The 24831-nt window shown below is 37.1% G+C and overlaps 1 protein-coding gene across 4 annotated transcripts in view; it reads right to left on the bottom strand.

The window, feature by feature from the left end:
• Positions 1-24831, bottom strand: part of NOX4 (NADPH oxidase 4) — a 151726-nt gene that overhangs the window by 13895 nt on the left and 113000 nt on the right. For all 4 annotated transcript variants that reach the window (XM_036324720.1, XM_036324721.1, XM_036324722.1 and 1 more), the window contains 2 exons: positions 6388-6507; positions 4441-4549 (listed from right to left, as the gene is read on the bottom strand). In XM_036324720.1, coding sequence (XP_036180613.1) covers positions 4441-4549; positions 6388-6507 — 229 coding nt within the window. The remainder of the gene's footprint in view (positions 1-4440; positions 4550-6387; positions 6508-24831) is intronic.

Raw genomic sequence — 24831 nt, 5'->3', positions numbered from 1 at the left:
GATTTTTTTTAAAGAGAGAGAATGAAAGGGAGAGAGAGAGAGAGAGAGAGAGAGAGAGAGAGAGGAAGAGAAGAGAAGAGAAAGAGAGAGAGAGAGAGAGAAGAGAAGAGAGAGAGAGAGAGAAGAGAAGAGAAGAGAAGAGAAGAGAAGAGAAGAGAAGAGAAGAGAAGAGAAAGAGAGAGAGAGAGAGAGAGACAGAGAGAGACAGAGAGAGACATCGATGTGACATTGACTGGTTGTCTCCTGCACATGCCCCAACACAGGCAGCTGGGATTCAGCCTGCAACCTACATATGTGCCCTTGACCAGAATGGAACCCAAGATCCTTCAGTTCCCAGGCTGGCTGTAACCACTGAGCAAAATAGGCTAGGACCACTGTCCCATTTTAAATGGAACTCCAAATGCCTGATGTAGCCCTGCTTCCTTTTTTATTTCTCCAATGTGATCTATAGAAGTGAAGTGATGTGAAGCGAGGCATGTAGTTATTGGCAGACTTGGTATCAGATCACCTGACATCTAGCCCTGCACTCATTTCTAAACTCACCAGGTTGGACAATCCAGTCAAGCAAAAGAGCCACCTAAGGCGCAGCTCTTGTAATCATTTCAGAGAGTCTGACACTAAGACTGAGCAGCGAGGGCAGCTAGATGATTATGTTCTAGGCATTCTAGAATGATGCATGAGAACTCACAGTTGGAAGATTGATATTATTATTTTTAGGTTAAAATATCTAATTTAATTTTCAAGTTAAAAATACCCTTGCACCCCAGTCAGTGTTGCTCAGTGGTTGAGCATCAACCTATGAACCAGGAGGTGATGGTTGGATTCCTGGTCAGGGCATATGCCTGGGTGGTGGGCTTGATCCCTAGCGTGGGGTGTGCAAGAGGTAGCCGATCAATGATTCTCTTTCATCACTGATGTTGCTATCTCCCTGTCCCTCTTCTTTCCTCTCTGAAATCAATAAAAATGTATTTAAAAATACCCTTTCAAATAAGTGAGAATAAAAACTTTAAAAATTGAGATTGCTATTATATTTAGTAATTAATGGCATAAGCAAAATATAGCATACCATCCAATATATCTAAAAAGTATTTGGATTAAAAATTCAACTCAGAAAGTGTGGGCTAGAATAAAATACTATTTTTTATTTTTAAATTATAGTTGGTATTCAATATTATTTTATGTTAGTTTCAGGTGGCTAGATACTAATTTAAAAATGATATATGCATCCCCATGTTCATGTTAGCATTATTTACAATAGCCAAGATATAGAAACAACCTAAGTGCTCATCAATAGAGAACTGGGTAAAGAAAATGTGGTATATACTATAGGCAATGGAATATTACTCAGCCATAAAAAGAATGAAAGCTTACCATTTTTGACAACATATACAGTCCTAGAGGATATTATACTAAGTGAAATAAGTCAGAGAAAGACAAATACCATTTGATTTCACTTATATGTAGAATCTAAAGAACCAAATAAATGGACAAACAAAACTAAACAGATGGATAGGTACAGAGAAGAAACTGATGGTTGCTAGAGGGGAGGGAGTTGGTGAAAAAAATTGAAGGGATTAAGAAGTACAAATTAGCCTGGCCAGTGTTGCTCAGTGGTTGAGCATCGACCCATGAACCAGAAGGTCATGGTTTGATTTCCAATTAGGGCACATGCCTGGGTTATAGGCTTGATTCCCAGTAGGGGATGTGCAAGAGGCAGCCAATCATTGATTTTCTCTCATCATTAATGTTTCTATCTTTCTTTCCCTCTTCCTTCCTCTCTGAAATCAAGAAAAACATATTTTTTAAATGAAGTACAAATTGGTAATTACAAAATAGTCATGGGGATATAAAGTGCAGCGTAGGGTATGTAGTCAATGATATTGTAATAAATATATATGGTGCCAGAAGACTGTATATTTTCGTTTTGTTTTCAAGAATACTTTTACCTACTCTCACTGAGACTGTATGTAAAGTCCCTATGCACTATTGCTTTTGATCTCTCTCTCTCTCTCTCTCTCTCTCTCTCTCTCTCTCTCACACACACACACACACACACACACACACACACACACACACAAAATTGTTACTTTGCAAACAGAAAATAAAAACCTTTTCTTTTTAACATCATCCAAATGTAAATTGTTTTAGTGTCTTCTGGGGGATTTTTTCCAATATAACTTAAAAATAAATTTTAATTCATGCACAGCCTCCAACTCCAGAAAATCCTGTCTCTGCATCAACCTAGAAAAAATACTCACAAATTGGAAAGTGGTAAGTTTGCTCCTCTAGACAATTTTTCCTTCCTTAGCATCAAAGACAGAACTCCCTTTCTCTCTTGCGACCACCTCACTGACCGCTGGGACCGGTCTCCTTTGTTAGCCATTACACACCTTTCGCTTCTCCGGAAACTGCAGTATCCCAGCGATTGCTACTTTCACACACATTCCCAAGATGATCAGCAGTCAGATCAGTCTCGTTCATAACCTTGCAATGGCTACTCATCTCTCATTCAGCAGGTCTCTAGTGTGTCCCAGACATGTGTTCTTTTTTTTTAAGTTGTGGTAAAACATATTATAAACTTACCATTGTAACCATTTTTAAGTGTACAGTTCAGTGGTATTAAATACATTCATATTGATGAGCAACCATCATTACCATCCATCTCCAGAACTTTTCTTCTCAAACTAAAACTCTATCCATTAACCAATAAATCCCCATTTGCCCTCCCTCTTATGCCCTGGTGACCAGCATTCTAGGAAATTGACTACTCTAGGTATCTCATATAAGTAGAATCAGATAATATTTGTCCTTTTGTGTCTAGATTAATTAAATTAGTATAATGCTTTCAAGGTTCATACATATTGTAAAATGTCTCAGAATTCTATTCTTTTTCAGGCTGAATAATATTCCATTTTATGTATATGCAGAGTTTTCTTCATTCATTCATCAATAGACATTTGGGTTGTTTCCATCTTTTGGCTATTGTAAAAAATGCTGCTATGACCATTGGTATACAAATATCTGTTCAAGTCACTGCTTTCATCTTGCTCCAGTCTAATACTATTGCATCAGAGTGCTTGCCTGTGAAGTTGGGTCCCTCTGCCCTAAAATTTTTTGCCCAAGAGAACTGCCTGTTCATTCACTTTACTCAGGTCTCTGCTAAAATACCAATGTTGGTGGGCATTTCCAAATATTCAATATATATTAATATGCCCTCTATCATTTACTCTTTGTTGCTTTACCCCACTTTCTTTTTCTTCTTTGCCCTGATCCGAATCAGACACCCCATTTCTTTATTGGTTTGCTACCTTTCCTCCCCACTTAGAATGTAAATCACATGAGATCAGACACTTGTTTTTATTTTGATCTCTGACGTAGCTCCATGTCCCAGAATAGTTTCTACTTCATAGTAGGCAGTTAATAAATATTTGATGAGTGACAGAATGACTGATTGAATGGGTGGATATCTGCACAAAATGGCATGTCTGCTATTCATCGCGATACTCTTTATAATAAAATTATAAATACCCATCCGGAGGGAATGGTTAAATAAATTAGACACATTCATACTATGAAATACTATATAGCAGTAAAAAGAATGAGGTAAATCTATATGTACTATTATTAAAAATGTTCAAGAGAACAGTCATAAGTTTAAGAAAGCAACTTCCAGAGCAATACAAATTATGCTAGAATTTATAGAACACGCGGGACTTCCCTCTTGTTACATAGATTGGGTGGGGGAAAGTAGTTAGGGAAGATTTTGCTTTATCTGAATTATTTGGAAAAATTGCACCAAAGATGCAAAAAAAATGTGTATTACTTGTACAGCTTGAAAAAAATATAGATATATTAATAGATAAATAATAGGTCACATGTAGGAAAGATGAATGTCTGCTTTCATACTTATAAGAACTAAAACTTAGAATTTGGGATTTTGGAAATTCTGCATAATGTGCCAAAAGTCTGGTGATGGTCCATTTAGAATAGCAAAGGTGAAGATAAAAGTTAAGAGCTATTAGAACAAAAGATGGGAAATGTACTAGCAATAGCCTGCTATGTATCCCTCTATTTGCCTTCCCTCACCACCCCATATGCATGCATTTGCATACATCATACACATATAGATGCCCACATTAATAGTGCATGAATTTCTGTGTTAAAATATTCCATGTTAGAACGCATCAATCATCATTTCTAGGTTAAAACATGTCCTAGATACATACACATAATCATAGATATCAGTATCTAGAAAGATGTGTACCAAGTAACAAATGTTATCTCTGTGTTGTGTTTTAATTTAAAGGATTTTTCCTTCTTACTACTTATTTGCATTTTTATTTTTTCTGTAGCAATCATTTAGTACTTTAGCAATTTGAAACATAATAACTATGTTTTTAAATTTAAACACTGCAAAATCGGAAACAAACCTAATTTTACCTTATTATGCAACACACAGAGTAAGTCTGCAAACCAACGGAAGGACTGGATATCTCTGCACACCCAAATAAAATACAGTCTCCTAAGCTTGTAGGGTTTCCAGTCATCCCTTTAAGATAAAAATAACACGATAATGATTAGGATGGCAAAAAGTTAAGAATCCCTGCAGCTTTGAAATTTTTATTTTCACTAGTAAGTAACCAACAGAAAAACAGCCATTTACATTCAAGCATCAGACACAGCACTTACTGTAACTCCCAAAGGAATGTAAAATGAATATTCTGAGTCAAAGACAGGATATGCTCCATAAATTCAGTGTCCATACTTGTGAATATTATATGCATATCACTCATTTCCAATTGAAGGTAATAAACTAAACTCCTGGATCAGAATACTTTCAGCCCTACATCTCAGGGAAAAAAAGTTCCCTATTTTCTTTGAATTCTATCACACAGCAGGGGCTCCAGTCTAGTCCTCATCATTCTTGCCCTGGCTTCCAGGCAAAGGGAACCAAAACCATTCCAGAAATTGGTTGTTTATCCCCTTCTTAATATCATTAAAGAAGGAGATTTCATAACTGCCTACTATGTAATGCATTCCAGTAACTCATGACTCCAAGTCTGGATTCCTACTTATAATTAGGAAGTAGGCTTGAGGTTAAGAAAATATTCTTTTCTTTTCTTAACTTTAGGTGTCCAAGTAACTTGCAATATGTTTTCAGAAACAAATGATTTCTGGCATGCAATATGGTTATTTTTCTAAGAACCTCCAAAAAGGCACAAATATATATCAAGAATTTAAAACTGAAGTAAAATAGCATTAAACACATCATTTCAACTTACTGGTTCTTTTTTGGTACTCCATAAAACAGATTTTTAATGCAAATTATGTCTTGTAAGTGAATGTATGTAATAGAATTGAGAATAATTTCCTACTGTCATTTTGTTTGTGTTTTCATGAGAATTAATAAATTAATTTTTTCTTATAATCCTAGGACAGAAATAACTATAAAAGTCTTTCCTGGTTAAGCAGTCTTACCTCTGAAATTTCTAGTCTTCTGTTTTATTTATTTATTTTTGTTAATCCTCATCCAAGGATATTTTCCCATTGATTTTTTAGAGATAGTGGAAGGAAGGGGGAAAGACAGAGAAAGAGAAACATGGACTTCAGAGAGACACATCAATTGGTTGCTTCCCGCACATGCCCCGACTAGGGTCGGGGATCAAGCCTGCGACCGAGGTACACGTCCTTGACTGGAATCAAACCCAGCACCCTTCAGTCCTTGAGTTGATGCTCTATCCATTGAGCCAAACTGGCTAGGATTCTTCTGTTTGTTTAAATTTGCCAAGTAATAGATCAAGGAATGATAGGCTCATTCTGTCATCTCAGAAAAGCTCTCCCTAATCATATTCACGATAGCTTTAGCCCTTATTTCTATATCCCACGAATACCTCTTCTTATCGTAGTTCTAATATTTTCTTAAGTAATGTTATTTATGAATTTCTCACTGGTTTATTTTTATCTCCCCCTTTTGAACTAAGCTTTTTAAGGGAAGGGGCTCAGTTTCATTCACTAATGTATTACCTGTACTTACCTATAAGATAAATTGGCACATAGGTGCTCAAAAATATCGTTGACAGACAGATACATAGTCCACTTAACACTGATGAGACAGTAGAGAAATTAAGGCTGGTGGAGTAACTCTAATAAGGATAAAGACAGAAGAGTGCAGAGCTGCAGTACTGACATATTTCACAAAACATCATGCTGAAAGCCAAAGACCATATATTGAGAATCACTGAATTATTCCCTTCATCAATCAGTAAATGAAGTTCCTTCAATAGCAAGTACAAGAAATCTATAAGGAGACACTTCATATAAAAGAGAGATGTCTAAAATATTGACAGTTCTTTATATGGATGAATAAAATAGATCAAAGTGACATACAGCAAGGTGTTGAGTATTGACGCAAATGGAGTTACTCCAATGCCTCCAGCCACGCAGAGGCTAACCTCATAGTTCAATGATTCCTCAAATGGACTTCCAAATGGACCATCAATATATAGCCTATGGAGAGGAAGACAAAGGCGGAAAAGATGAAAATAAGATAAGTTACTTTATTGTTTCTCATAGTGACAAGCCTACAAACAAGAAATGTTGTTTATGAACTGTCGATATTAACAGTACATCTGTTTCTAAGCATGCCTTTTTTGAGGGAAATATTAATTAATCATATAAAAAATATACATTGGACCATGATAGATAGCTAACAAGTTAATGCTCTGATACTATTATATTACTATATTTGACTAAATTAAAATACTAACTGCTTTATGGTGTCTATATTCAATAAATAGTGTTCTCTTTAATGGCAAAGTCAGTAGCAGAAGTAGTTACTGAAAACATTTACTATGTGAACAGGAAAGTACTAGGAAGAAAGAAAAGAAACTAATCTAGTTCCTCCTGTTGCCCCAGTTAGGTTTTAATAGTATAGAAACAGATGAAGAATAGTCTCAGAAGGAATATTTAATTACTCTACTTGTGATTAAATATTTAACTGTGTGTGAGACAGTAAATCCATCTTAACTGCAAAAATACTTATTGTTAACTCAATATTCAACCTCCCATTTTTTCCTAGTAACAAAAAATTCATTTCATCCAGGGAAGCAAAGTACCCAGACAAAAACACTACATTTACCAGGCTCCCTTATCTATTTTGGTTGTGTGACTACCTTCTGGTTAAGGTGGTGTAAATGTAAGCGAAATTAGAAAAACTAGAAGAAGCTCTCAGTTGAAAGTTGCCTCTCTCTCTCTTTCTTCTTTTTTTTGTTAATCTTCATCCAAGGGTATTTTCCCCTTGAGAGTGGAAGGGAGGGGTAGAGACAGAGAGAATAATTGATGGGATCGAGCCTGCAACAGAGGTACATGCCCTTAACCCAGCAGTTCTCAACCTGTGGGTCGTGACCCTTTCACAGGGGTGGCCTAAGACCATCGGAAAACATATATAATTACATATCGTTTTTGTGATTAATCACTATGCTTTAATTATGTTCAATTTGTAACAATGAAAATACATCCTGCATATCAGATATTTACATTATGATTCATAACAGTAGCAAAATTACAGTTATGAAGTAGCAACGAAAATAATTTTATGGTTGGGGGTCACCACAACATGAGGAACTGTATTAAATGGTCATGGCATTAGGAAGGTTGAGAACCACTGCCTTAACCAGAATCAAACCCGAGATCCCCCAGTCCATGGGCTGATGCTTTATCCACTGAGCCAAACCGGCCGGGGTAAAAGTTACACTCTTTATCACCCACCCTTTCTTTCCTTTTTCCTGGTGTCTAAAATGTTGACTTGATGGTCTAAATATTTATCTTTTATGACTACAGAATTATCAAACCCTCTATGGCTACCTAGTTCCTGATATCTTTATGTTAAAGAAAAATAAACATGTATATAGGGCACTGCCATTTTAAATCTTTTTTTTCTATTATAAAAAATAACTTTGCTAAAAAATGATAACAGTCCTAAAAAGTACATTTATGTTGTCAGTCTTATGATATACATGTTTCTCATTGATAGGAGTGATTTTAAGAGACCACTTAAGATTAGGCACCTATGGGCTTACCAGTGAAGTGTTCAGTAAATGTTTACTAAATGAATTAATGAATGGATAGTCTTGTGACCTCTGAGGTCTATGGCATGTAGTCCATGTATACTATTAGTCATTGCCATGATCTGGTTTCCTTTCCTTCTGGGTACTCACTGGACTATACACTTCCTGGGCTTTTGGTAGTTATATTGAACCTTATGTCTAATTCTGACCACTGGGCTGTAAGTGGAAGCAATATCCGTTATTCCTGGAATGAGGCAAGGAAACCTCTGTCCCTCTCGAAACTAGAAGACAAAGCCAACCAAATCCTTGAAGGAAGCTGTCTTAGGTGACTTGACCCTCAGGAGACACTTTAGACACTTTATGAGCAAGAAATAAATGGGTTTCACCACATTTTCAGGGATTTTTCAAGGTTACCTAGTTACTGCAGCAGAACATAGACCCTCTTGACTACTACATGTTCAGTACATACTTAAACCCTACAAACATGCAAGAGTAATGCTTTAAAAAATACCCCACCTATTTTAAAAACTACTTATTGTACCTCAAGAAAAAATTACTCAAAGGTTAAATGCTTAAAGTAGTATTCCCAACATAGCAAAAATTCACAAAATACTGATAGGTCATATACTCACAATATGCTTAATTCTTATTACATCTGTTTCATATTTTAAAGCTTATTTACTCAACAAACAAACGTATATTTAAAAGTTAATGATACAATATATTGGATTCTTAATAGAAATCTCAACATATCAGTGGCTCAAAAGCAACATATGTAAATTGATTCTACCACTTTCCACCATGTGAGCAAATTTAGAACATAAAACATTAAGCAATAAAATTGGGATTAAAACTAAGTACTTCTAATTGCAAAAATAAGATTATTGTAAATCTCTACAATTATTTTGAATCCATTAGACTTAGTTCAATCTTCTCTTAAGCATTCATTACTCATTCAACAAGTTTTCTTTCCACTTGCAATGTACCTGATACTGTTCAAAGTGTCTGGGATACAAAAGTGAACAAGTTAGAACAAGTCCCTGACCTCATGGATCTTTGACTCTAGTGGGAAACGGGCTAGCTCCTAAATAAAGATATAAAAAGATATGTGATATAATGCTACATAGTGATATATGCTTTTTAACTTAGGTAAAACAATTATTATTGAAGCTAGGTGATTTAGTGCATAGAAGTTCTTTATACAATTCTGTTTACTTTTGCATAGACTTTAAATTTTGCATAGGCAGTTTAAAGGGATACTCAGAGAAAGTCTCTCTCTCTCTCTCTCTCTCTCTCTCTGCATGTGCCATTTGAGCAGAGACCTAAATGACATTAAGGAGCTAGACATAAAAGCACCTGGGAGAAGAATCTTTCCAGCAAGATATAAAAGCATCTGGGAAAAGTAACAGGAACTGCAATAAACAAAGCATTCTTGGCTTAACTATATATATATATCTGAGCTAAACCCTTCTCAGGAACTTTCAACTCAGTTTCTCTGCTCAGGCTACTGATAATTGTGTTTATGAATTTTCCTTTGTAGGAGCTGATGCTCTGTTTGGTACATTCCATGCAGGTTCCAGCTCTTTAACAAATATTTTAGCACTTACCCTATAAAAGGCACTCTTCAAGTACTGGAGATTTTAGCAGTGAACAAGAGACAAAAATCCCTCTCATTGTAGAGGGCTACTCTTTGATGTGATTATCTAACACATCATCCATTGGCAAATACTTATCAAGTATCTTCTATAGGCAAAATTCTGGAGCTAGAAAGTAACTCCTGTCCTCAGCAGTCTTGGTGCTGTTCACTTCTCTATGTATGCCTGCTTTCAAAAAATCTGACACAAGGACATTGTATTTGACCAGCAAAGGATTAGCAAGAAGAGTCATTAGGCAATTATGTTTCCTATTTGTCTGTTTTCCAGCCCACATGCCCGCACACACATCCTCCTGATACCCCCAGACAGCTACTCTTTGGTGTTTCAGAATAACTTTGGACAAGAGGACAAAAACTCAGAGGGTTCTAGCCACTTACGAAGGCTAGGATCATCAGTATGTTAATTGCCCTGTCTAAATCTGATTTCCTACATCTCTAAAAGGAACAATTAGATATGATAACACAGAAAAAGCCTGCTAATAAGTGTAGAGAGCCACAATGATCCGAATTTTTCGTTAAAGCATTAATGAGCACCTAGAGTCTACTGTCATGCCATCTGAGAAGTCCAACATAAATATAAGAAATGGACTCGGTTCAGTATGAGATGAAAAAATGTAAATGGGGATGTGGATTAAAGAACCTTAGAGAATCATCTGTTTTTTTCCACTGGAAATGTTTTTGCACAAAATTAAATAAAATTTTGATTTTTTGAGAGGAGGGATGAAAAATGAAACTACTAATAATTGATTACTTGGCAACACCTGGGTTTTTGAGGGAGGCAGAAATAGGAACTACTTAAATCATTTTTTACATATTTAAACTGATTAATGTGCAAAATCCATTGCCTTTAATTTATGAGCAGTGATTTTTCTCTCTATCTTTGTACCTTGTCTTTAAAAGAATGCTGTATTACTACTATCATTATATCTGTGAAAAGATTTCAGAAAGTAAAGGCAGCTATTCAAATCTGCAGCAACACAGTGGAAGGGAGAGCAACCTGATACATTTTTAAAGTTCAGTTGATGACTAGTGAAAAGTTTCTTTCTGAAGATTGTGAATCTAAAGAATTCTAAGAAAAGGAGGAATCCTCTTCCCTGGCCCATTCAGAAATATATGAACATATTTTGAAATATTGAAAGTAGAATCCTTTGAAGGTAGAATCTATTAAATGTTAATGAATTGAATTGTTTTAATGAGTAACACTGATGATCTGATACACCAGTTATATAAAAATCTTTTCTCAGTGGAGAAATCTATGAGCTACAAATTAATTCAATTACATTAAAAATATAGCCAACACTTCCTATCACATCCCCCCAAACACACTGATATCATAATAAATTAAAATTGAACTTTTTAGGTAATCTGAGGAGAGAGTTGGTCATAACTCATAAAATTATTTTAAGAAAAACATTTTAATTAAAAAGAATAGATATTGGACAGCTTGGCCTCTTGAAGCTGCGGACACACTGATTTTGGACCAGTATCACTGAGACAAGCACTGCTAAGGGTCAGAAACATAAATTACAAGCACAGGATGAACTAGGAAAATTAAGAGTGATGGGAGAGATTTACAAATGTGGTTCTTGTCCCAGTCATGCTGGCAATAACCTTTCAGTAATTTGGAGATTCCAAAATGGCGGCAGAGTAAGTGGAAACTACACTGATACACTTCCAGGACCAAACTGGAATTACAACTAAAATACAGAAAAACCATCCTGAATAATCAACTGAAGATTAGATGGAAAGAATCCTAATGACCAGGGGTGGAAAGTGGAGTGCACATAGAGACTGGTAGGAAGGGTGGAGGCACAAAACTGTTGGACAGGCTCCCAAAGATAGCAACTGAAGTTCCAGAGTGATATTTCAGCTGAGGGGGGTTCTCACTGAGAACTCAGAAGTCTAAACCCCAAGCCTGGCTCCCAAGACCAGAGCAGCATCATAACTGAGAAAGGTGCCCATATAACATCTGGCTGTGAAAAGCAGCAGGGTTGCTGTATGCTAGAGAGAGATGGCTGGAAATGCAGGCACCCTCTTAAAGAGCCAACACATAAAATCCTGTGTGCCGCCACTCATCTTGGGTTCTGGCAGAGGGATGGTAGAGTTGATTGGAGCTGTGTGAGCAGAAGCCAGGGGCTAGAGCTTGAAAGGCAGACGCCCTGGTTTCCTTTGCTGAATCATTCCCTCATAATGCAGAGGACATCTTTGTCTGGCAGAACTTTACCATCCAGGGAGCTTTTTGCCTGGTAAAAAGCAATTGCCCCACCCAATTGGAAAAACGCTTGCCCCACTCTGAAGTTTCTGCAGCCCAAAAAGAGAATAGAAATAACAATCAGCCTGTAGACAGAAGAAATTCCACCCCCCTCTTCCCCATTGAAAAACCTCTCCCTCCAACTGTGGGCAATAGCCTGAGGCTACTCAAGACAACACAATCAGTTAGCAGGCAGAGGTGGGTCTCAGGAGTCTTTGAGTCTTTACCTGATTTAATTCTGAGCCCGAGGCTAGGAAAAGCAGACCTTAGTGTACATCTTTGTCCTTTCCAAAGGTACCCAGTCCTAGCATAGGAAGCCACAGCTGTGGATTGCTGATAGTTCCAAGCAGGGTGCTCAGGGCCAGACACAAACAGAATTTGAAATTGTACTGCACTAGAGATTGGGAGTTGTAGCAGATCTACCTAATCCATAGACACATAAACCCAACTAGGCAGCAAAAATGGGGAGACAAAAAACACAAGCCCCAAATGAAAGAACAAGAGAATTCTCCAGGGTAGAGCTAAATGAAATGAAGATAAGAAATTAATCAGATGTAGAGTTCAGAATAATTATGGTAAAGATGCTCAACAGCATCAGAAAAGATATAGTAACTATGTAAAAAGACCAGTTGGAAATAAAGAATGACATAGCACTAATAAAGAACACATTGGAAGGAATACATAGCAGATTAGGGGAAGCCAAGGATTGGATCAGTGAATTAGAAGACAGGTTAGAAAAAAATCATTCAATGAGAGACCCAAAAAGAAAAAACGGAAAACAATTAAAAAAACAGGAGGACAGCTTAAGGAAGCTATAGGACAACATGAAAAGTAATAATAGTTGCATCATAGAAGTTCCAGAAGGGGAAGAAAGTGAACAAGGGATAGAGAACTTGTTTGAAGAAATTATGTCAGAAAACTTCCCCAACCTGGTGAAAAAATAAGTCATAGAAGATCAGGAGGCACTGAGATTCCCAAACAAGAAGAACCCAAACAGGCCAGACACATCTTTATTAAAATACCAAAAATTAAAGACAAAGAGAGAATCTTAAAGGCTGCAAGACAAAAGCAATTTGGTACCTACAAAGGAGCTCCCAAAAGGATGTCAGCTGATTTTTCATCAGAAACTATACATGCCGAAACCGGTTTGGCTCAGTGGATAGAGCGTCAGCCTGTGGACTGAAAGGTCCCAGGTTCGATTCCGGTCAAGGGCATGTACCAGGGTTGCAGGCACATCCCCAGTAGGAGATGTGCAGGAGGCAGCTGATCGATGTTTCTCTCTCATGATGTTTCTAATTCTCTATCTCTCTCCCTTCCTCTCTGTAAAAAATCAATAAAAATGTATTATTTAAAAATAAAAAAAGAAACTATACAGACCAGAAGAGAATGGCATAAATTATTCAAGGTAATAAAAAGCAAAGATCTGAAACCAAGATTACTATATCTAGCAAGGCTATCATTCAAAATAGTGAAATAAAGAGCTTCCCAGACAAAAAAAAAAAAGCTAAAGGAGTTTGTTACCACCAAATCAGCACTGTGAGAAATGCTAAAGAAACAACAAGAAAAGCCCTGAGTTAATAGAAGGGAGGAAATAAAGATTACAACAGAAATAAACCACATAGAGACTAAACAGAAATAATAGAAAAGAACAATGAAAGCAAGAGCTAGTTCATTGTAAAGATAAACAAGATGGATGAACCTTTAAGAAAAAGAGAATCATCAAGAAAAAGAAAGAAACCAAAGGAATAAAATCAGAAACAAAAGCTGTGAAGTAACAACTGACACCACAGAAATACAAAAGATTGTAAGAAAATACTATCAGCAACTATATGCCAACAAACTGGACAATATGGATGGAATGGATAAATTCCTAGAAAAATTCAATATTCTAAAACTGAATCAAGAAGAATCAGAAAACCTAAATAGGCCAATAACAATTGAGGAAATTGAAGCAGTAATCAAAAAATTCCAGCAAACAAAAGCCCTGGTCTTCACAGGGGAGTTTTATCAAACATTCAAAGAAGAGTTAACAACAATTTCCTCAAAAATCCAAGAGTAACGAACACTTCCAAGCTCTTTTTATGAGGCCAGCATTATCCTAATTCCAAAACCAAATAGAGACACTGTGAAGAAAGAGAATTACAGGCCGATATCCCTGATGAACATGGATGCTAAAATCCTCAACAAAATATAACAAATCAGATCCAGCAATATATTGAAAAAGTCTTTCATGACCAAGTGGGATTTATTCCAGGGATGCAAGGATAGTACAATATTCGCAAATCAATAAACATGATGCATCACATAAACAAATTGAAAGACAAAAATCACATAATCATATCAATAGACACAGAAAAAGCATTTGATTGACTCCAACTCCCATTTTTGATAAAAACTCTTAGCAAAGTGGAAGCAGAGGGATCATACCTCAACATAATAAAGGCCATGTGTGACAAACCTACAGCTTACATGAAATTCAATGGGCAAAAATTAAAAGCATTTCCTCTAAGAATGAAAACAAGACAGGGATGCCCGCTTTCACCACTCTTATTCAACATAGTACTAGAAGTGCTAGCCACAGTGATCAGACAAGAAGAAAACATAAAAGACATCCAAATTAGAAAGAAGGAAGTAAAACTCTCATTATTTGCAGATGACATGATGTTGTACCTAGAAAACCCTAAAGACTCCACCAACAAAGTACAGTGGGGCCTTGGCTTACGAGTGTTCCGACTAACGAGTTTTTCGAGATATGAGCCGTCTCTTAGCCAATTTTTTGCTTTGAGTTGCGAGCTAAAATTCGGGTTATGAGCCAGCTTCAGATACCCCACCGCTAGTTGGCGTAGCGAATGTCACAGCGAACACCACAACATCAGCAAAGCATCACATGTCTCACTCGTTCACTTTATGATTTGACATACGAGTAATTTGAGTTATGAGCTCCGTCACGGAATGAATTAAATTCGTAAGTCAAGGCGCCACTGTACTAGATTTAATAAATGAATTCGACAATATAGCAAGATACAAAATTAACACCTAGAATTCGATGGCATTTTTTTAAACTGTAGAATTTAGTTCAATTATGTTGAATTACTTACCAAAATATTATCTTATACTGTACGTCTCACTTTACCTTTCCATTTCTTTCCTTGACTACTTTTACATTGCATTAGTCTCTGCTTTTAGTTTTCTATAAGTAAATTATGATGTTTCCCATGGTGAATTTATTTTCATTATGTTGCATGAGATTTATTGGTAACCCTGAATTTGAGCTATTATTTCTTCAAATAGTACATCTCCTGCACGCACGTTCTTGTTCCCTTACTTTTAGATCTCTAATGTAAAGAAATATGAGAACTTCTCACTCCTCCTATTATATCTCTCTCAACCTTTCTTTCATATTTTCCATATCTTAGACTCTGTGCTGCATCCTGGATAATTATTTCAGTTCTATTGGACAATTCATTCATTCTCACTATGGCTATGTTAATTTTCTAAGTTTGTGATATTGTATCTTTTATTTCTAGAAGCTCTGCTGGCTCTTTTCAAAAGTGCCTTGAGAAATTTCATTGTCCCATGTGTCTTAATCATTATTTCAATGCTGTTTTATTTCTTTAGACATAGTAAGCATGTGTTTTATACTTTTTGAATATACGATTTCTACTAACATGTGCTCATGGTGTTTTGTTCCCTCATTTAAAGAAATAAGAGTTCATATTCCTTGGTGCCTTATGTATAGGAATCCTTTGAGAGTTAAAATGTGTCCTCTACAGGAGCATTTTCATTTTCCTCTTCTGGGCAACAGGAGAACACCATAAATCTGAAATCACTTTATTTTTTTTTTAAATGTATTTTATTGATTTTTTACAGAGAGGAAGGGAGAGAGATAGAGAGTTAGAAACATCGATGAGAGAGAAACATCGATCAGCTGCCTCCTGCACATCTCCCACTGGGGATATGCCCGCAACTCAGGTACATGCCCCCGACCGGAATCGAACCTGGGACCTTTCAGTCCGCAGGCCGACGCTCTATCCACTGAGCCAAACCGGCTTCGGCAATCTGAAATCACTTTAAACTAAACTTTAGTATCTGGGTTTATTGAGCTACATACACATTATGAATTCACTGTTCCAACTCAGGTGAGATGGAGCTTGTGGTCACTAAATATCAGGGGAGATTTTTATTCCCATTTTTCTCAGAGCCAGTGACAAAATGAGTCAATTATCCCACCTATCTGCTGCAGAGCAGACTATTTAGTCTCTACCTTATCTGGTGATGTCTCACTCAAGGAGTTCAGGCAATTTGCAGGGATCTCTGATCTGCTCCCCAACTGTCCTGGAATCTGGGACTTATCTCTGTCCACCACACATCCCCCATTAAAATCAGCCTTATATTTGGGGGAATAAATAAATGTGCTATAGTTTATAATTCCAAGCAATTTCCTTCATGTCCTACCTACCATTTAAAACATGCATTAACAATTATAAATGTGGCTTTGGTTTTGTTTGTTGGTTGTCAGATGGGAGGGGAATGGGGAGCTGGATGAAAAAGGTGAAGGTATTAAGAACTACAAATTGGCAGTTAGAAAATATTCACAGGCTGTAAAGTATAGCATATAGTAAGAATATAGTCAATATTGTAATAACTATGTATGGTGCCAGGTGGGTACTCGACCTATTGGAAGGATCACTTTGTCAGTTTATAAATGTTTAACCATTATGCTATACACCTGAAACTAGTATAGTATTGAATGTATACTATAATTAAATAATAAAAATTAAATTATTAATGTGTGGGTTAGGGAAGACTTTTAGATCTTCTACAACAGCATGAGTATTATTGAGCATGTAGTATACTATATGTATTTTTTACTTTTAAACACAGATACTGTATATAGATCTTCATCACTAGACTTAGTTCCTATAGAATATTAAAAGAAATTTTTTTTGCATTTTGATTTTGTTTTCTGTGCTGGCTAATGCATGCTTGATCTGATAACATGAAACCTGAAATATATATATTAATATGCACTATTTCAAAGAAAAGGAAAGCTACCCAACTCTTCAAACTGTTCCACTAGGTAGTTAGCTGTAACATGAATCATAAACCGACAACCCCTAGTGAGTTTTTAAGTGTAACATGTAGCCAAATTTCACACCCCACAAACATAGGTGCAACTCTGCCTGAAATAATATTATCTCTGAAAGCTCTTAGAGGGCATATATTCAGATAAACACTCTAAGATTGAATTTAGATCTATATACTTCTGCACTATAACCAGTCTTTCCAACAAAAAGTGCTATTTTATAAATTAAGTTTAATTTGAACTGTTAAACAACAGTTTATTTATTTATTTTTAAAAATATATTTTATTGATTTTTCATATTATAGCTTAAGCCATATAAAGGTCTGTTTTATGTTTTAACTAGAGACCCAGTGCAGAAAATTTGTGCATGGGGGGCAGGGGGCCCCCTCAGCCCAGCCGGCACCCTCTCCAATCCTGGACCCCTTGGGGGATGTCCGACTACCGGCAGTTGGACATCCCTCTCACAATCCTGGACCATTGGCTCCTAATCGCTCACGTGCCTGCCTGCCTGTTCGACCCTAACTGCCCCCCTTGCTGGCCTGATCACCCTTCACTGCCTCTGTGTACTGGGGTCCCACTTGGGTGCCTGGCCAGCCTGGGTGAGGGACTGATGGCTGTTTTCAGGCTGGTCAAGCCCCCCATTGGGGACCCTCACCCCATAGGGGTTTGGCCAGCCTGGGTGAGGGGCTAAGCACCATTTTCAGACTTCCCAAACCCCCTTCAGGGTGGGGATTCCCATTGGGGTACCTGGCCAGCCTGGGTGAGGGGCTGAGGGTCGATTTTAGGCTGCCCACAGCCCCTTCAGGGTTGGGGTCCCCATTGGGGTGCCTGGCCAGTCTGTGTGGGTGGCTGATGGCTGTTTTCAGACTGACAAAGCCTCCCGGCGACCATAGCTTCCAGCCTTTCCTTTTTTTGTTTCGTTTTTATTTGCTCCAGCTCTGTGGCCATGGCGACTGGAAGCAGGTATCTGGGGTTTATTTACCTTCTATAATTGAAACTTTGTTGCCTTGAGAGGAGGCAGCAGCCGGCTGGGAAGCTTGGCTTCTTCCATCGCCGGGGCAACCAAGCATCCTGTTCCCGGCCAGCCAGAAGCAGGTATCTGGGGTTTATTTACCTCTATAATTGAAACTTTGTCGCTTTGAGTGGAGCTCAGAGCCAGCCGGGAAGCTTGGCTTCCTCCATCATTGGGGCAACCAAGCCTCCTGCTGGCTCCAGCTCTGTGGCTGCTGGCCCCTATCTTGGTTGGGTTAATTTGCATATAGTCACTCTGATTGGCTGGTGGGTGTGCCTTAAGGTGTAGTGAAGGTATGGTCAATTTGCATGTTTGTCTATTATCAGGTAAGATGAAGATAGGTGACTATGAAGAGAGAGATTTCTTTTATCTACTCTCTTGTTTTCTGCTTAATATGCTGAGTACTTCTCTCTTCCCTAGTGACAAATGTCTTTGAAGGGAATGAAAAGCCTTTCATTAGGCTTTTACCAATATGATGGGGTATGTTCCTATAAAAACGTGGTTCTTGGGCCAACAGTATTAATTTTATCTGAGAACTTATTAGAAAGTCAGAATTGTAGGCTCTACCTCAGACTCACTGAATCCAAATCTGTGTTCTATTAAGATCTCAGATTAGTCGTATGCACATTAGTCTGAGAAGCTGTGCTCTCAGGAATCTTTTCAGGTAACTCCACAAATTTAATAAGAAAATGCGATTTTTTTGCTCTATTTTCCTTTTGCTTTCCATGAATATTATCTTTGTTGAGACTTTATAAAAAGTGATGATTTAGTGATTTCAAATGCTGGGGGATAATGTCTGCTACCTGAATATGAATCTTCCTCCAAACAAAAACTACAAATAAAACCACACATAATCCATGCCTTCAGCATTAGTAGGACAAAGAATATCTATCCTAGAAAAATAATGACTAAATATTAAGAGAGAAAAAAAGTGGTTGAAATAGAAGACAGGTAAGAAATGTCCAAAATAAGACACTGTTTACTAATTAGATTAAGTAGATGTTTGGGTTGGGGATATGAGGAGTTTCTTGAAAGGGAGGTTGGCTCAGTTTGCATGGACCTTTTATGCCCTTTGCTCTTCTTTCTTCTGCCTGGACTAAGGACGTGATGGTGAAGGGGTCATATTGAGATAATTAAAGGGAAAAAAGAGACCCGAAGACATCTCAGATGTAGCATATTGACATTACCAATACCATGTCACTTATCTTGGTACTTTTAGTTACATGAGAAAAATTAGTTCCCATCATTTTTACTACGTTTCTGTTTTATGTAACTGAATGCTAATACATTTGATAAGCTTTTAACATAGTACCTAAACACAGTAAGCACTTGATAAATGTTTGATATTATTAATAATAAAGCTTTATAATTTATATCCATTTAATGCTGATATAAATGCACATTTTTTGGAAGAACTATTTATCCTTATCTTTATCTAAGTAGCTTGGACTTAAAAAAAAAAGTTCTAATTTTTTTTTAAAAAAATCAAAAACTATCTTAGACTCTAACCTCCAAAACCTAAAATGAGATATAAGAAAATAGAAACTTTTTACTGAAAATTTAATCCAGGGCCTATACTAAATGTTCTGTATACATTTTTCACTCCTAATCCACACAAAAACTTTCACAAAAAGGTTTAACCTCCTTTTTACTGAAGTGGACACTAAAACTGAAATATGTTAAGTAATTTGCTCAAAGCCACCTTTCAATTAAGGGGAAAGACTATTGTTAAATTTATGTGCATCTAACTCCAAAGCTCATGTCCATAAAAAAATCACATATTAATCATTATAGTCAATTACACATTATTTTGGTTAGAAGTAACACACCTTGGAAAATAACAAAAAAAAATCTGAAAACAGTACATTGTGTCAAGAACTCCTGGAAAGCCCTGCTTTGCAGGCTGGAAGGGTTCAAGATTATCCTTCACAACAAGTCTTTCTTCATCTCTGGAAAAGATGAATGTAATAAACTGTTCCCCCAGAGAGGGTGGCATTTCAGTCTTAAACCATCCCATTCCCAGAAGATAATCATACCAATAAACACAACAAGAAAAAAGGGTGGAGTTCAAAAGTCTGAGAGTCTTCAAAATGTTTCTACCCTTCACTGGTGGTCCTCAAATGCTGGAATGCATCAGAATTTCCTGGAGGGCTTGTTAAAACACAGAGTGCTGTGCCCCAACCCCAGGTTTTCTGAGTCGATTAGACTGAGAATCTGTATTTCTAAAAATATCCCGAGTGACACTGATGTTGTGGTACAGCAAGTAAGGAGGCCTGGCAGGGAGTGAGCTGGCAGAGGTGGTGATTTTAAATATGGTGATCAGGATAAGCCCTTCAGGTGTTTTGAATTCACTTGGTGGGAGGTGGGAGGTAGCAGTCACACTGTTTGGATTTAGGAACAACTTAAGAAAGGAAAATTCACCAGAAGAGTGCTAAGAAATCCCTGTAATTAATGTTTGATCATTACTTAAGGCAATCTCGTGCATAAATAAAAGCAACATTGCTTGGAAAACCACGATAATTGATGTTTGTTTCTTGGATTTCTGACTCATTCAATCAAGGTCTTATAAACAGAAGCCATGAATTACTTAGGGTCTGTAGGGACAACAACTCTTTGGCAAGGAATTCCTATAAAACAAGGCATATTATCAAAATTACACTATCTTAACCATTATAAATTGGTAAATGTAATATAAGACAGGCTTTTAACAGCTACTCTAGTAGTCATTCAAGCTATAGAGTTCATACATTATTTCTAAAATCACGGTTTAACTCTTATAACATCTCGCTTGTCTAGAGCTAAGAGCGTTGTTAAGCTACAACTTACTTGATGCAAAAAGGAGGCGTTTCTATCCAAGACCATTAAAATGGGACTTCAAGATTTTTAACAAAGAAAGAACTTAGGGCCACTTTCTCAACTGATAGACAATCTCTGAGTCAAAGCAGGAAAACAATAATACCAAAAAGTGAGAAACATCTGATGCATGACAGCTGAGATTGTAGGACAGACAGAACAAGGAAGGTAAACAGCTCTCAAAGGCACTGGATGGAGCATCACACATGCTTATCTCCTAGGACAGTGGTTCTCAACCTTCCTAATGCCGTGACTCTTTAATACAGTTCCTCATGTTGTGGTGACCCCCAACCATAAAATTATTTTTGTTGCTACTTCATAACTGTAATTTTGCTACTGTTATGAATTGTAATGTAAATATCTGATATGCAGGATGTATTTTCATTGTTTCAAATTGAACATAATTAAAGCATAGTGATTAATCACAAAAACAATATGTAATTATATATGTGTTTTCCGATGGTCTTAGGCGACCCCTGTGAAAGGATCGTTCGACCCCCAAAGGGTCGTGACCCACAGGTTGAGAACCGCTGCCCTAGAAAGTGTTTACTTCCTCAGCTTGTTTTGAGATGTCAGCTTCCTGACCTTGCTGTTATAGGCTCATCTTGGCTTTATCCTTGAAGCAGTTCTCATCTGAGTCTAGAATGAGTTCTGTCGATACTGAGGCATCTTGATTGCAAGCTCATTAGCCTTGCACTAAGAGTTCCTTCACTTATCATATGTGTGAGTCAAAATCCTTACATTGCAGCAGTGCTCAGTTTTGGCAGACTTTGAGTTTTTTGTTTGAAGGACTTAAGGTTAAAATGCTGAGCTCTTAACCTGTGGAGTCTGCGCTAAGTCCAGTTAGTCTCAAAATTAAATTAAATTGCAGGATACCCAGCTGGTATCCAATAATTGGTTGGTGTGGAAAAAAACACACCCTCAAATCTGGTGTCAGAAGTATTGTATGTAGGAATAAAGGAGAAACGGGGAGTTTTTCCCATACTACTACTTTTATCTCCATTTGAAATACAGAAAAAGTGATGCTGAGAGAGATTTGCCACTTGTTCCCAGTCATGGGGCCAGTAAGCTGATGCAACTTAAGTGAAAAACCTTGAACTCCTTCCTTGAACTTTTTCCTTGCATGCTATCCTTTTTCCTTCCCTCCCCTCTCCTTTTCATCCCATTCAGTCCCCCTCTTCCTCTTGTTCAATAGTCTTCACATTATTATGCCTCCTAACATTCTCAGACATCTATCTGCTCTTCCTTCTTACTATTACCACAGTATTAACCCTTTATCACTTCCCTCCTGAGTATGAAATTGTCAACTAGCTAGTGTGCTGGCCCCATGTGCTGATGTATGTCCCTATCTGGCTCCACGATAAATCATGAAAATGCAAATCTAATTATTTTGCTCATTTGCTTAAAATTATTTCATTGCTATCCATTATTCCACAATAAAGTCTAAGCTACTTTAAATGACATAAAGTAGTCCCTGCCCTCATTTCTCTTGTACCCCTCCTTGAATATATGTTTGTGCATGTACAGACACACAGACACATAGTTTTTCATCCATAGGAAGGTGATGTCTCAATGAACCATGCACTTCCATGGCTCCTCAGGCTATTATGCTCCTTGCTCCATCTAAAAAGCCTCTTCATCTGGTTTCATACATAGCACCTTTCAAGATTTCACTTAAGGGGGAATTCAACTTCATATGAATAAACTACACAGGAAGGCACTTTCTATTGTCTTCTCTCATTAAATTTAGTGCATTTCTTAAAATGAGCACATCTTATCACATTGCTATAATTAATTTCTCCATTTAATTCTGATTCTGCTTCCCCCCACCCCATGACTTCAGGCCCCTCAAAACCACACACTATGTCCTAACCATTTTAATACTAGAGGCCCAATGCACGAAATTCATGCCAGGGGCTTGGCCCTCACAGCCCCAGCTTGGTCCAGAAGGATGTCTAGTCTAATTAGCATATTATACTTTTTATTATTATAGATTCTCAGTAATTGTGACTGCTTCTGGTTCACAGTAATTATTCAACAAATACCTGAAGAATGGATGAACAGATGAATAAATGAATAAGTGAGAAGTAGGATAGAACAATTAAGTATAATTTGGGGGCCAAAGAGACCTGGGTGTGAGATCCAGCTCTTCAATGGGGTTTTGAATAAGGTACTTAATCCACTTAGATCCCGTTCCCTAATATGTAAAATTTGAACATTGGGGAAATAGTACTCCCTAACTCATAGGGAAATGGTAAGGATTAAATAGAATAATGCATGTAAAGCATTTAATACAATTCTTGACATGTAAAAGTTTTCATTAAGTGCTATTACTTTTTACTATGAATGGAAATAACTTAGTTCAAATATACTAGTACTGTAGACATGAGATTTTACAAAAATTATTGAAGAGGGATGGTTGTTTAGAAGAAGAGGAACTCAAAACTTTCTTTGAGGAAAAAAGGAAGATAAGCTGAAGAATAGATGAAATTGGGGAAGGTCATTTGAGGCTCTTCAGTTTAAGCATATTGCCCAACATCACTGTTTAAAGCCTATTTTAAGCAGCCCATTGGAAAGGACATTGGTTTAAGACACTGCTTTTATTGCTCAAGAAATCAAGGTTGTTCTTTGGTGTCAAACCAAGCCAAACAGGAACAGCTCTGAATTTGTCCTAAATAATATTCCTCTCTATAAACAGTTCTGACACTAAGCATAAAGACAACTTGATCTTTAAGAGAACCAAGCAGAGATATGCAACATTTTATTCCTGCATTTTCACCATATTTTTATTTTTATTTTTTTACTTTTAATTTCTTTATTGATTAAGGTATTACATATGTGTCCTTATCCCCCCATTACCCCCCTACACACACTCATGCCCTCACCCCCTGTTGTCTGTGTCCACTGGTTAGGCTTATATGCATGCATATAAGTCCTTTGGTTGATCTCCCAGTATTTTTATACACACGATGTTCAAACTTTCCAGAGTGAATGGATCATGTTTTGTTGACCTAACTGCTAAAATGATTGCAAGTCACTTGTGAGTAAAAGTATGCCAAATGTCCTAAGCCATTTTACATCTCCAAGGACAGGGGTATTTGCAGCTACCTTCTAGTCTAAATGCATTTTAACCCTAAGTCCTTCAAAGTTACTAGCAATGACACCAGCTAAGGAATGATCAACAAAACTTAAGTTTCATTATCTCCATTTCTTCCCTCTAATTTATAAATCAGCATTTTCTTCTTTTAGATCACCCACCTCTTTCTGTCTCTCATAAATGGCCACCCGTATTCACGCTCTGAGAATTTTCATGTCACGCTGTCCTCAGTTACATGCTGATTAGAATGGACGTGCCTGGGCTGTAGCAATGGGTTAAGTGCAAGTTCACGAAGGTAATAATGTGATTAGTGAACAATATGTTTTAGAAAAATGTTTCCTACCACCATCACATGTAACGTTTGTTTTTAAATGGCTTTCCCTTAAAAGGTGGGTGAGTGCACATGTGCGCACACACATACATTTCAAGAACTAGCTAGTTCTTCACGATTAATTTTCTCTTTTTATTCTTTTTTATCTTTCCCGCTTTTTAAATAAAGAATACCCTTTACCTTTTACTGTGTGCCATTATCTATTAGGTGTCTCTTGGCAGCAAGATGCTTTAGGTTATAAATACTATGCTAAGTAGAGAACCCACTCCAATCCAAATTACCACAGTCCCTTCAAAAGCTACATTAACCAGTGTCGAGTGAGTCTCATGGAAAGGCTGACTACAATATGCTCTGTGAATATCACTCTGTGACACTACGAACATAGGGCAAATAACTTGCTTCTTCACCTATGTGTTAGCTCTGAAAACATATCTCTCATGAAGAAAGACTATATTCATAGAAAATATCTCAGAATAAATAG

Source organism: Myotis myotis, unplaced genomic scaffold (assembly GCF_014108235.1).
Source record: "Myotis myotis isolate mMyoMyo1 unplaced genomic scaffold, mMyoMyo1.p scaffold_m19_p_10, whole genome shotgun sequence".
Classification (NCBI taxonomy): domain Eukaryota; kingdom Metazoa; phylum Chordata; class Mammalia; order Chiroptera; family Vespertilionidae; genus Myotis; species Myotis myotis.
The sequence above is the reverse complement of the archived record's forward strand: the minus strand, read 5'-3'. Positions and strand labels throughout refer to the sequence as shown.